The following is a 13,947-nucleotide window of genomic DNA, read 5'->3' on the forward strand; positions in this document are numbered from 1 at the left end:
GTCTCACTATTATGACCACTACGACTACTGGTCTGGTGGCAGTCGCTATTGTTGTTGTTTGACCTCCTGAGGCCACAGGGGAGCCATACTGACATCCTCACCAGCTTGACCCCCTTGAGGTCACGTTTTTCCACCCGCTCCTCTAGGTTGCCTGCTCCATCGATGAAAGTTTTTGTCTCAGCAGGGCAACCCGCAGCTGCCTCTTCCTTACTCAGGCTCAGCCGTCCGGTGCCTACCCTTCAGGCTGCTCTTGTACCCAGAAGAGCCAAATCAGCTGATCAGAGCCAGGCCCGCCCGTAGGTCCTCATCACAGACAAAGCCTGGCTTGTTTTCAACATTACACCGTCTGTTGCTCTGAGCAAAATTATCTGAGGCCACAGTCCCACAGGCCTCCTGCTATCTTCAAGTGCATACTTCCCGCATGACAGGACTCCCCGTATCTCAGGGGGCAGTCTCTGCTCAGCCCTGGTGTCTCTTCATCTCCCTAAGAGGTATCAAGCCCCACCTGTTGCCCCAAGTTTTCTCACTTTCAGTAATGGCCTCAGCAACCTGCAGGGACACAGAATAACTTCCTCCTCCCACATTCAGCATCAACCAGACAAAGGAAAAGTGCTAATGTCAGCCCCACCCCCAAACAACCTGCATGAACTACTGTAAATGTTTTTCAGGGCATGGAATTCCACAGTTCTGAGGTGGGCATAGGTAATCCTCAGGGGTCTGGATAGGCTGGAGGCAGGAGGAATAGGGAAAACACCAGAAGACACTAGGAACAGATCTAGGAAGGCAGAAGGAAGTGAACCTGGATCCTTGCAAGATGGTTTCTCACTAATTGCCAACAGTCAGTAACAGGAGGAAACACTGCTTACTCTCTGAAGGAGTTTTGTTGAAAGCAGTCAGATGGGAGCTATGAATTGGCAGAACGCCATCTCTTAGGCTTCTCTTCCTGAGAGGGGGTTTCTGCTTCTGGGCAGCTCTACCCAAATTCTCCTCCCAGTTAGTATCAAGCTCATTTACTTTTTAAAAAGCAGATGCCGCTACTTCTTATTTAAGACCCTACTATGGCTTCTCATTTTTCTCACAGGGACAGGCCCAGCCCATACCTGCATTTCCAGCTTCAGGGAACCTATCCTCTGCCTGGGTTGTCTGTCTGCTCCTGAGATGCGCTGCTCATATGTAAATGCCCCAAGGGCAGGAGTCCTCTGTCATAGTATTATCTTGTTCACCAGCATATCCCCAGAAGCCCACAGTGCCTGCTCCCTTGTTGGTGCTTACAGTGTCTTTTTGGAATGAATGTCTCCTCATCTGCTGCCATGATTGGTGTCAGTAGCCATGGTCCAGATGTCTCATGGGGTTTTATGCTCCCTTAGGTTCTTCAGTACCCATCTCTGGGTTCTTTCACATGAGTCCCTAACATTTTTATATGTTTTGGCTTGTTAGTTGCATTTTGTTTAACATTCTGACAGTCCTTATACTACCGAGGAAGGTGGGTTCTACATTACTAAAACATGTGTCATACATGAAATGATTCAATGTGTGTGTCTGAGGCAGAAGGGCAGCCTCTCTCTGGGGGCAGGAGGAGAGCTAAGACCTGAGGAGAAGATGGTCACTACCATCCAGCTGAGGTCTGGAAAATAAAGCAGAGGGATCCCAGCCGTGGTTCCCTGACTGTGCTCAGCAGGATGAGCTATGGAGTTTCCTTCTCCAAACACCAGAGAACAGACCGGATGAAGTCGCAAGACTGTCGAGTGGAGACCAGGTCCCAAGAGTCCACTGTACTTTGGCCAGCAGGATTTGCTGTGACAATCAGGTAAGGGGTTGAGCCACACACGGCCTGGGGATGGCACAGGGCTCTATGTAGGTCACTCAGCTGAAGAGATGAAGATGGACTGTGGGCGAGAGTAGTGAATGTGACAGGGGAGACAGCAGGGGTGGCTGGGACTAAACCTCCAGCAGCACCCCACGAAGCCCCCACCTCCTGAGGAGGACCCAGTGTCTCACATTTCCATGTCTTTGCGAGCTTTGTGCCTCCTGCCTATGGTGCTGTCACCTTATGCCCCATTTGACTAGTCCTGATACTTACCAACAGTAGAGTGACACCAATTCCATTTAGCCACACTGGCTTTATACCAAGATGTTCCCAACTTTAGATTTATAGAGCATAAAACAATGTGGAAAAGTTAAAATACTTAAGCACTCTAGTTATGAAGAAGATATCTATGGAAATGGAAAGAAAATGTCTAATTAAAATCAGTGGAGTGGGGACTTCCCTGGTGGCGCAGTGGTTAAGAATCCGCCTGCCAATGCAGGGGACATGGATTCAAGCCATGGGCCGGGAAGATCCCACATGCTGCGGAGCAACTAAGCCTGTGAGCCACAACCACTGAGCCTGCGCACCTAGAGCCCATGCTCCGCAACGAGAGAAGCCACTGCAATGAGAAGCCCGTACACAGCAATGAAGAGTAGCCCCCGCTCGCAGCAACTAGAGAAAGCCCGTGTGCAGCAACGAAGACCCAACACAGCCAAAAATAAATACATTAAAAAAAAAAATCAGTGGAGTGAAGATGTCACGGGGTCAAGTAAGTGGGCATGGGTTTTGGAGTCAGACAGGTAGAATTTGTTGTGCAAACTGTCCCGCCTCTTGGCCTGCACCTCACCAGTGAAATGACAACTTGCCTTCTAGCTTGCTGTAAGGTTGGTGAAATAAAGTCATATGTCCAGGCTATAAGAACTCGTCTTCAGGAGTCTCCTCCTCTAAGACCACTTCTGTATATGAGGATTACAAGGCACTTTTTAAAAAAATTATGAGTTCTGATCTGGATTTCTAAGGCCTTGGGAGCAAACAGCTCATGAAAGGACAGTCACCCCTATGGTCATTTGTTTAATTGTAAAGGTGTTTATGCTGAATTTTCTCAAAGCATTTGTTATTTGCTAATTTAGAGTAATGATACCCTTGGCATTCCCTGCATTTTTTTCATTGGTTTTTCTGTCTTTACTAGTCTTTTTTTTTTGTATTAAAGGTTCCATCATGTCAACAATGTCAAATATGTGTTTTAGTTGAGAACCCAGGCTCAAGACTACAACACAGCCATGAAAGCTGGAGCAGAACACAGCAGCCGGCCACCGTACAGAGTAAGGGAACTGCTTTATGTCATGCTATGTTAACTCAAGTTAGTTAACTGTGTCCACTTAAATGGGTTATGTTGGTATTCCAGAATAAACAAATGTTAGAGACTAAGGAATGCATGAAAAATTTTCCATTGAAATTAATGTTAATTATATTTTTGACTTTGGAGAATTCTACTCTCCAGGCCCATAAAATCGTATACAAATACACATAAACACAACATTTTTAGATTTTTATTTTACAAAATTTGGTGTACACACACACACACACACACACACACAGGCACGCACACACACTTTTTCTCTCCCCCCTCCCCCCATCTGTCTTGGTGGCATTTGCCCCTAAACGCTCTTTCCTATGGAATACTGTCCAGCTGTGGTATATCTTTACCACAGTTTGTTCAATCATTCCCTTACTGATGGTCATTCACATTGTTTCCTTTTTTGTCCTTACCAAAAACTACAATATACATTGATAAACACATAGTCTTAGGTCCTGGCACGTTATTTTTTTTCTTAGTGATGGATTCCCAGAAGTGAGTCTGCTGGGTTGAAGAGTACAGTTGGCCCTTGAATAACACAGGGGTTAAAGGCACGGATTTTCAGTGTAGTCAAAAACCCAAGTATAAAGTCAGTCCTCCGTATCCAAGGTTCTGCATCTACAGATTCAACCAACCATGGATTGTGTAGGACTGTAGCATTTACTGAAAACAATCCGTGTATAAGCAGACCTGCGCATATTAAACTGGTGCTGTTCAAGAGCCAACTGCATGTGTGTTCTTAACGTTAGAAGACAGAGTCAATTATTTCCAAGGAGGTTGTCACAATCTGCATTTCTAACAGCAGTGTAGGAAGTTAACCTCTTCCCTTGCTTCCTTGCCATTACTATAGATAAGATGACAATTTAGAAAGACAAAGACTTACTGGACTACGGATATTCTGATAAATTTGTTCAGAAAAATCATTCACATTCATATACAGTCATAGCACATCAATAATCTTCAAAAACAAAAGAAAAAAAGGCCAGTTACAGTGGCCATTTACAATTCTAATGCATGATTTGTGATGGATAAGGACAGGAACTGGTGAATTTGAAATCAAGCCTAAAATGGAATCTTTGAGTTATGCAAAAATAAGAAATTTTTAAAGGTTAATAATCAATATATGGGGAGATCACTAAAGTCTAATTTATGAAGTGTTTGTGAGCCTTTAAAGCAAAGTTGTAACTTACGCTAAGTCAGGTTCCAAAGGGAAATGCTTTTGGTTGATGATAGTGAAATTCATGGAAGAAATGCCTCCTTTAAAGAGAATTCTGCAAAAATTTATTTCTAAAGTGGACTAAGCACATGGAAAATTTAAAAAGCAATATAAGACATTTATTGACAGTTTCTTAAATTATTTTTCCTCTAAAGTCTCTGAAATGTAACATTTGCACTACATATGCATCCTATTTTTTGCAAGACAATTTATAAAATATTAAGGGAAATAGCGAAACACCCAAAAATACATGTAGTTTCTGGGTTATACAATATTTTGGTAAAAGACATGCATTTGCATTTGTATGTAAATATCCCAGTGGAAAATAACAAGAGCATGATGGGTGTGGCTATGCTTTACACAGCCCATTTATTCCCTGGTGCACACTGAGTGACAGAACCCACATCTGCTGCCTTTCACTCTTCAGTCTCTCTTAATTATCTCACACTTGCACATTTATGTCAATAATACTTCTAGGAAATCTTCAGCAAACCCAGGTTAAAATTTCAACAACACTGTCTTCTGTTGACTGAAGAGGCAGCTCAATAACAATGGTCATACCAACTTATATATGCCAGCGAGGAGGAGAAAACATATGCTACATGCTATGGAAATCTGTTATGTGTTTCATCTGGAATGCAGACAGGATTGTAAAGGTACTGAAAAACACATGTTCAGTATGGAAAATCATGTTTGATGTGTCCTAATTTGATTATCAAGACAAGAATTCCAAACTCTTAGTGTCTGTTAAATTTACATGTGCAGATCTAAAATAGTTTTTTTTGGTGGCATATTCTCACACATAACCACTGAATTCCTAGGGTACTGTCTCTAGCTCCTTTATGCTGCTTGCTGCCCAGAATATTTCATTATTGAATGAATTATTCAAGATTTTAAAAAACTCACTGTAATACAGCCAAGTACGTCTATTTACAATTGGATATATTCTGATATGTATTCTTTAGTTGGGTATCATATACCTAACTATCAGTACAATATTGTTCTTAGGGGACCTCATTTTTACACACTTTGAGTTGACAGATTGTATCTCAGTATGAGTTCCCATGTTCCTTCAGCACCTTTGCAAGGTTTCTCCCTATTGGAAGGGTTCTCACAGTACAACCTGGCTGCAGTCTCAGGGTTTATCCCCGGTATGAACCCTCTGATGGACACTGAGTCGGGACTTCCTGCTGAAGGCCTTCCCACATTCAGAACACTCATATGGTTTCTCTCCTGTGTGGATTCGCAAATGTAATCTAAGAGTTGACCTCTGGCTGAATGTTTTGCCACATTCAGTACATTCATAGGGTTTTTCTCCGGTATGAGTTCTCATATGTATAATGAGTTGTGAGTTCTGGATAAAGGATTTTCCACATTCACTGCACTCATAGCGTTTCTCCCCTGTGTGAATTTTCTGGTGTATAATGAGGTTTGATTTCTTGAAGAAGGTTTTGGCGCATTCATTACACTCATAGGGTCGTTCTCCAGTATGAATTCTCTGGTGTGTAGTAAGTTCAAATTTCTGGGCAAAGGTCTTGCCACATTCACTGCATTCGTAGGGCTTCTTCTCCATATGTGCTCGCTGGTGTACAATGAGGTTTGACTGGTGGGTGAAAGCTTTTCCACATTCAAGACATTCAAAGGGTTTCTCCCCAGTATGGATTCTCTGATGTTTAATGAGGTTTGCCTTATGGGAGAAGGTTTTCTTACACACGTTACATTCATAAGGTTTTTCTCCAGTATGTATTCTCTTATGACTAATAAGGAGTGATTTAAATGAGAATGCCTTGTCACAATAATTACAGATAAAAGGTTGCACCAAATTTCTGATTTTCTGTTTAAAAATGCCTTCTTTATGGCTGAAGGCTTTTCCACTTCTATTATATTCAGAGTATTCCACTCCAGTATGGGTTTTCTCTTGCTTCAGATAGAGGAGTGCTTTTCCAAATCCATTACAGTCGTCGTCTTTCTTTCTTATATAGCTTCTATCGCTAGTAAGTAAGTCTGAATTATATCTCAAAGTTTTTTCATATAAGTCATATTTATAGGGTACTTGTCTTAAAGAAACAAAGTCTGTGCTAAGATTAAATGTTTTTCCAAAGAGATTATCTCTTTCTTCAATTGGGGTCTGGTTCTTAAAGATTATAAATGGCCTTGCCTGCTCATCTGGGTTTCTGTGGTCCCTCTCCATCTGGTCATCAGCCTTCCATACCTCTAGGAAAGAGCACATGAAATATCTGTCAACCCTTTCACCACAATGTTACGGAATGTGAAGACTCCACAAATGTTCCATTGTAGGGCTACCTCTTTAGTTTGGGACCCAGTCTTCCAGTATAAAAAAGTCCCCAGTTCCAAGTGCTCCTAGCTCTTAAACTCTGAAAGAAAAAGACAAAGCCTGTGGCAAAATGGGCACAAATAGCACTGCCAGATTACAAAACGGCCTTAAAAGTGGGTGAAGGGAAATAAATAAAAACAAATGATGTAAGAAGGCTGGCAATTCCAGAGACAAAGTCTATTTGGTGTCCTCAAGGACACCAGTTGGTACAGACCAAGAAAATAAGGAAACGTTAAGGGAAAAAACCCAGGCAGGTCTAAGTTGAGCAGCCAACACTGAGACTCTGAATTACTGTGGTCGGATGGCCACCTCACCTACATGCTCGAGGCTCCTTCCCCTTTTCTCTCCTTCTTTCATCTGCACCAATAACATCCTAAAGGCAACCTTTCTCACAGGTTTGCAGAGAGAACCCTATGCAGAGCTCCAAATCTCCCAAGTAGGACTTTTCCAAGTGGAAGGCAAAATCCAGAAATTCATAGATTCTGTAGGAAATATAAAACGGATCTAAGATATTTTTGACAGAATTGCTCACTGCTACTGCGGGTTGCACTACTTTTTCTATTGAAGTTGTTGGAGAGAGAAAGTGTTTCCATCACTGTATCCTGTATTTCTCCTTTTCATGTGTTTAATTTCTTCCTCAAACCAATCTTGTCCCTGCTTTTATTTGAAGGAATCTTAAGGATCAAATTTACCCGGCCTCAAGCTATGCTTTAAGAACCTTTACTCTGATCTCTGTATTACTGGTTATTCCTGACTCTTGTGATCCTGCTGCCATTTGCATCACTCTTGTACTGAAAAGTTTGTATTTTCCTTGAGGCTACTAAGCCAATTCCCATGACCTAAAATATAGAAGTCACCATTCTGGCTAAGTGAGAATACTAATGAAAGAGGAACTAATCACTGAACAAAGGTTTAAAACATGTTAGGCAAGAATCAAGGCTTGAGTGTGAGAGGTGAAAAGCTATAGAAATTAAACAGGAAAAACGTTAAGCAGCAAGAGACTGATATCTGGAGGTATGACTCAGGATATGAGGTGCACAAGTCATCTGTTCTCAGCTACCTCTAAAGGTTTAGGGATTTGAAAAATAGATTCCTAAAAAATATTTCAAAGATACCAACCCATTCACAATCTCTAGGATATTACTTCCACTGGCTTCTATCTGATTCTCCTTCCGACCTTCCACATCTTCCCTAGAAAGTTGTGAACTGGAAATTCTAACTCTGGTATCCATAACTCTTCTCACTGATCCAACATGAAAATCTGGTTTGATAATATCAGAGAACTTGATAATGGAACACAGCTCCTAACTGCTTGGACTTCAGAAAGCCTGAAAATAAAGAAGGTAGAACTTCAGAGTCTGCACTCTCTCTCAGCTTAAATACATGAAGCTTGACACCAAAACCATTTAGCAATTCAGAATCTTATAATTTTTGGTAACTGAGAAAGGACCTAAACACTACTAGGCAACATTGAACTGCGAACTACACCTGAAAGCTGTCCTTACCCACTGATAGTAAGTTGCTGTAATTCTCCAGCATCACGTCCATGTAGAGGATCCTCTGGGAGGGGTCCAGTTGCTCCCATTCCTCCTGGGTGAAGTCCACAGTCACATCCGTAAATGACACTGATCCCTGAAATGGCATATTGCTATTCATTCTGAAATGATCAGCATTTGGTGATGCAGGAAGGACATATGAAAACTTACTCTTACCATGTTGTAAAAGAATCATTCATTTAAAAAAACTTACATGTGATACCAACTGTTTTGTCATGTCTCCAAAAAATATTTTTATAAATAGTTAAAGCATTTATTCAGATTCCCCTGTATCTCTGGTGCTGTCATTATTAAGCAGGTATTTAAGATTACTAAAACATTGTTTCTCCTCTGAAGATGTACATATGAAGACAGTTACATAAACATTATTATGCAGTATTTAATGTTACCAGTTAGTGATGATGCTCATATAGGTATTATTTTTGTGGTCTCAAACTAGACAATATTAAAGAGTTAATTAAAGCTTTGAATATTTAAAGGCAGAAGATGAAATCTCAATTATAAGATAAAATATCAGGCATAAATAAAGATCACTCTACCATATCCAAGCCATAAAAAGGGTAGAAAAGCAAAAACAAACAAGTGAGACTACATCAAACTAAAAAGCTTTTGCACAGTAAAGGAAACAATCAACACAGTGAAAAGGCAAAACCTACCAAATGGGAGAAAATATTTGCAAATCATGTATCTGCTAAGGGGTTAATATATAGCAAAGAAAAAAATAAAACCCAATCCAATTAAAAAATGGGCAGAGGAGGGCTTCCCTGGTAGCGCAGTGGTTGAGAGTCCGCCTGCCGATGCAGGGGACAGGGGATCGTGCCCCGGGCCGGGAAGATCCCACATGCTGTAGAGCGGCTGGGCCCGTGAGCCATGGCCGAGCCTGCGCGTCCGGAGCCTGTGCTCCGTAACAGGAGAGGCCACAGCAGTGAGAGGCCCGCGTACTGCAAAAAAAAAAAAAAAACAAAAAGGCAGAGGAGATAAATAGACGTTTTTCCCAAGAAGACATACAAATGACCAACTGGTACAGGAGGTGTTCAAAATCACTAATTACCAGGGAAATACAAATCAAAACCACAGTGAAATAATATCACCACACCTGTAAAAAAGGCTATTATAAAAAAAGACATTTACAACTATTTACACTTACAACTATTATCACTTATATTGTACTAGGTACTTTAAGTAATCTAGAGATAATTTAAAGTATAAGGGAGGATGTATATGGGTTATATGCAAATACTATGCCTTTTATGTAAGGGACTTGAGTATCTGCATATTTTGGTATCCATGGGGGGCCCCGGAACCAACGCCCCTAGGATACTGAAGGATGACTATCCCCATGTTCATTTCAGCATTATTTACAAAAGTCACATACGGAAACAACCTAAGTATCCACGGATGGAATATTCAGCCATAAAAAAGAAGGGAGTCTTGCTATTTGCAACAACATGGACGGACCTTGAGGGAATTATGCTATATGAAATAAGTCAGACGGAGAAAGACAAAAACCGTATGATCTCAATTCTATGTAGAATCTAAAAGCAAGAAAAACAAGCACATAGATACAGAGAACAGATTGGTGGTTGCCAGAGGCTGGAGAGTGGAGGTAGGAGAAATGCATGAAAGGGGCCATAAGGTACAAACTTATAGTTACAAAGTAAGTCATGTAATGTACAGTATGAGGACTGTAGTTAATAATACTGTATTGCAGATTTGAAAGTTGCTAACAGATCTTGAAAGTTCTTATCATAAAAAAAATTATAACTGGTGATGATGGATGTTAACTAGACTTATTGTGGTGATCACTTCACAGTACACGCAAATATCAAATAATGTACAACTGAAACTAAAAATGTTATGTCAATTATACCTCAATAAAAAATAATTAAAAGTTAAGTCTATTACTTTCAATAAAAAAATATCCACAGCAGCAGTTTACATAAGAGCCCTAAACTGGAAAAACAAACATTCATCAATAGATTAATTTGTCGTGGTACATTAAAACCATCAGTACTATAAAGCAATGAAAAGGAACTAATTCCAGCTACAGAGGAAGATTTCACACGGGTTTCAAGAATGCTGGCTAACTTTTATTTCTTGGTCTGAATGTATATATGACACTTTTCACTACAGTAAACAATCCGCGTGGAACAAAAGACATGCTGAAGCATATAAACATGAAGAGTCATGAGCTAGAAAACCAAGACTGTAATGAAAACCAAGAAGAGTTATAAGGAAAAAAATTGAAGACCATTTGATAACTTTCAAAAATCATCTACATTCACTTGGCCACAGGGTAAGTATAATAAGAACTTTTGCATCGCTGCCAGACCAACAAGGGTTAATAAACCTGTGGCACACCATTTTGGCTCAAGTTACAATGATTTAGAAATGACTCTACCATCAAATATGAAAATATTTTGTATTTTTTCTCACAATGCTGTTTTCCATACTCTATACAAACAAAAAACCTCCAAAAATTAGAGATAAAACACAATTCTGATAGTATAGGACTAAAAGGGATGTCAAACATGACCGTCCTCAAAGACTTACTTTTGTCAATGACAGATGCAGTTTTGATGTGGAATCAATTTGGTGTTCGGAGCACAAATCCTATGGCCACGAGTAGAGGTGTATTTAGTGTATTTGACACCCAGAGCAGACCTCAACACTTCAAACTGTTAAACGTCTAAAATCTTCACCTACGAATTTACTTCTGAGTACAAGAATCCTCTTTAACCTATTCACATTCCCTGTCTACTGAATCCATGTAACTGTCCTCTTCAGTTATGACCTCCAGTTCCTTAACCACTCCTTTTTCCAAATACCTCCAAATCTACATTACGCTTGTCACCATCTTTAAAATACATGCCCCAGTGACTTTCCACCATCTCCCACTCATAACTCGTAGCCTCAGGAAAAGTCACAGAAAGTAAGAAAAAAGTGAGATAAAGGTCTGAGCACTACAAATGACCTAGTTATATTGCACAAATTTTCAGGTAACCCAATAGTATTATTTTATGACATCTTATAGGACTCTTTAGCCACATGGCATGGGAGCAGAGAATGCCAGCGGTGGGTCATCTATGCCTGAGATCAATGATATTGAGGTCAACAATCATGGAGTCAAGATTTTCCCAGTAGTAAATATTTATTCCCACTTCCAGATCACTTCTGAAATTATAGCTTTAAAAATAGGAACACTAGGAAATTTCCCAGGGACTAAATTAAGTACTAAGGACACAAGACCCAAGACCACCCTTCACCCTTGTAGGCAAGCTATAGAACTCCTCAAGTCTTATCTTTGCTTCCTCTTTCCACTGCCACCCCAGCTATTACAAAAGCTTCCTAACTCTTATTTCCTGTCTCCTCTCATTCTCATCTACTCCACATTATAAAGCTAACGTGATTTTTCTAAAGTATAGCTCTACTCATACAATTACCTTGATTAGAAACATCATCCATTATGTCTTGAAATAAACTATGACTGCCTAGCATTCAACACCATTCAAATTCCTCTTCCATCCCTCTCTCCCCTGACTCCCCTCTCTATGCACAGATTCTCCCACTTAGGACACATCACAGATCACTTAGATGTGATCTTCCATAATTTGAGTCCCTATTCTCTTTTAAACCTGGAGTACTTTATTTGTATGTCTCTTGTGGCATATATTTCACTCTGCTTTCTTTTTTCTTTCCTTTTTTAAAAAATGTGCCCTATTTCTTTTACTCTCCCCATTAGATGTTACGATTTTTTAGACCAGAAATTGTATCTCTGTATTTCTGTTAGCACAAAATACATGAGTACAAGTTAGGGACTCAAATAAAATAAAATAAAACAAAAAGAATTCTAATTGGGGACTTCCCTGTTGGCGCAGTGGTTAAGAATCCACCTGCCAGTGCAGGGGACACGGGTTCGAGCCCTGGTCCGGGAAGATCCCACATGCTCTGGAGCAACTAAGCCTGAGTACCATAACTACTGAGCCTGTGCTCTAGAGCCTGTGAGCCACAAATACTGAGCCCGCGTGTCACAACTACTGAAGCCCACGTGTCACAACTACTGAAGCCCGCGTGCCTAGAGCCTGTGCTCTGCAACAAGAGAAGCCACCGCAATGAGAAGCCGCATACCACAACAAAGAGCAGCCCCCGCTCACCGCAACTAGAGAAAGCCTGCGTGTAGCAACAAAGACCCAACACAGCCAAAAATAAATAAATAAACTTATAAAAAACAATGCTAACTGAATGGTGCTCAGTATTCAAATTTTTCTCCCACTATTTTCTTGCTTCCTGAAGAGCCACGCCACACAATTCCTATAGCAATATCCTAAGTAGCTAGCTAAAATAATATAGCATCTGAACTGTACTCAGATTATACAAAAAAATTTGGTAATATCTGGTAAATCCTAAAATGTGGCTTATTTTCCTGAGATGTCATGCATGCCCTAGTATGCTTGTCTCTTCATTAAAAATGCTTTTTATTGTTTGTAATCTACATTACAAACAATAATAACAATTGGGAATACAATTGATTCCCAGATCAATTCTGGCTGAACTTGTTCTTGACAATTTATTTGCATTTTGGTATTGGTCTTATTAGTGGTAATTTAGCTCTTCAGCATCCAGGATATGGTCACTCTATTCATAGAGTAAGTATAAGTAAAATCATCACTACATTGTCAGTACAATGTAAGTAGAGACACAATGTGACTCATCATCACAGAGGCATAAGTCATGGGCTAAATAACCTTTCACAAAAGAAAGGAACAGCACAGCCATAAAACTGAGTAGAAAAAAAAAATCTTAGAAGATATATATAATTGGATTTAACAGCAGGTTAGATTCAACTGAAGAGATGATTAGTAAACCTGATGATAGATCAGTGAGAAATATCCAGACTGAAATAGAAAAAGAACAAAGGATGGAAAACACATCAAAATGCCTAAGAGATACGTGGCACAAAGTAAAGGTCTAATATACTTGCAACTGGAGCCCCAGTAAGAGAAGCAAGATGCAACAGAAACATATTTGAAGAGATAATGGCTGAGAATTTTCTGGAAGAGCTCACATCAGACTATAGAATACCTCTAACCCCAGGAATAAATATAAAGAAAACCACATTTAGGCACATCATAAAAAAACTATCTCAGAAGAAGAAAAATACATTGTTTTCTGTTGTTTCAATACAAACACTGGAAGCCAGAAATTAACAGAATACCCTCAAAGCACTCATAATACTAGAATGTGAGTTGGCAAATATTTTCTATACAGGGCCAATTAGTAAATATTTTAGGTTTTGTAGACAGTATGTAGCCTCAACTACAACTAATCAAGTTGGCTGTTTTACCACGAAAGTAGGCAGACAATATGTAAACAAATGGACATGGCTGTGTTCCAATAAAACTTGATCTAGCGACACTGAGATTTGAAAACATTTCATAAAAGATTAAGACCTTCAGAGAAGTTTAAAAACAACAACAAAAACCACAACATACTTTTTACAAGAGACAAACTTAAATAACACAAAGCTTGAAAATAAAAGGCATTGTAACAGCTAGCCCAGGAACATCACTAATTAGTTAAAACAAAATTCTAAAAATATGTATATACCATGATCCTCAAATTCTACTTAATGAATATAAAAATATCAGAAAAGAGAACTGGCTACCTCTAAAGTGA

General features: G+C 39.8%; 2 protein-coding genes across 10 annotated transcripts in view; one reads left to right on the plus strand and one right to left on the minus strand.

Moving 5' to 3' along the window:
- Nucleotides 1–4,269, plus strand: part of LOC117308982 (chymotrypsinogen B) — a 64,935-nt gene extending 60,666 nt beyond the window's left edge. Inside the window, exons 8-9 of the transcript XR_012328285.1 lie at nt 1,713–1,807; nt 3,018–4,269. The gene's annotated coding sequence lies outside the window, so the exon portion shown is untranslated. The remainder of the gene's footprint in view (nt 1–1,712; nt 1,808–3,017) is intronic.
- Nucleotides 4,270–4,422: 153 nt separating this feature from the next.
- Nucleotides 4,423–13,947, minus strand: part of ZFP1 (ZFP1 zinc finger protein) — a 66,555-nt gene continuing 57,030 nt past the window's right edge. For 5 of the 9 annotated variants that reach the window (XM_033843922.2, XM_073796805.1, XM_073796804.1 and 2 more), the window contains 2 exons: nt 8,221–8,347; nt 4,423–6,594 (listed from right to left, as the gene is read on the minus strand). In XM_033843922.2, the coding sequence (XP_033699813.1) occupies nt 5,516–6,594; nt 8,221–8,347 (1,206 nt within the window). In that variant the 3' untranslated portion in view covers nt 4,423–5,515. Of the gene's footprint in view, nt 6,595–6,624; nt 6,756–7,834; nt 8,044–8,220; nt 8,348–13,947 lie in introns of those variants that run through there. The other 4 variants (XR_012328284.1, XM_033843927.2, XM_033843926.2 and 1 more) reach the window with 4 other exon arrangements.

Source organism: Tursiops truncatus, chromosome 19 (genome assembly GCF_011762595.2).
Source record: "Tursiops truncatus isolate mTurTru1 chromosome 19, mTurTru1.mat.Y, whole genome shotgun sequence".
Taxonomy (NCBI): Eukaryota; Metazoa; Chordata; class Mammalia; order Artiodactyla; family Delphinidae; genus Tursiops; species Tursiops truncatus.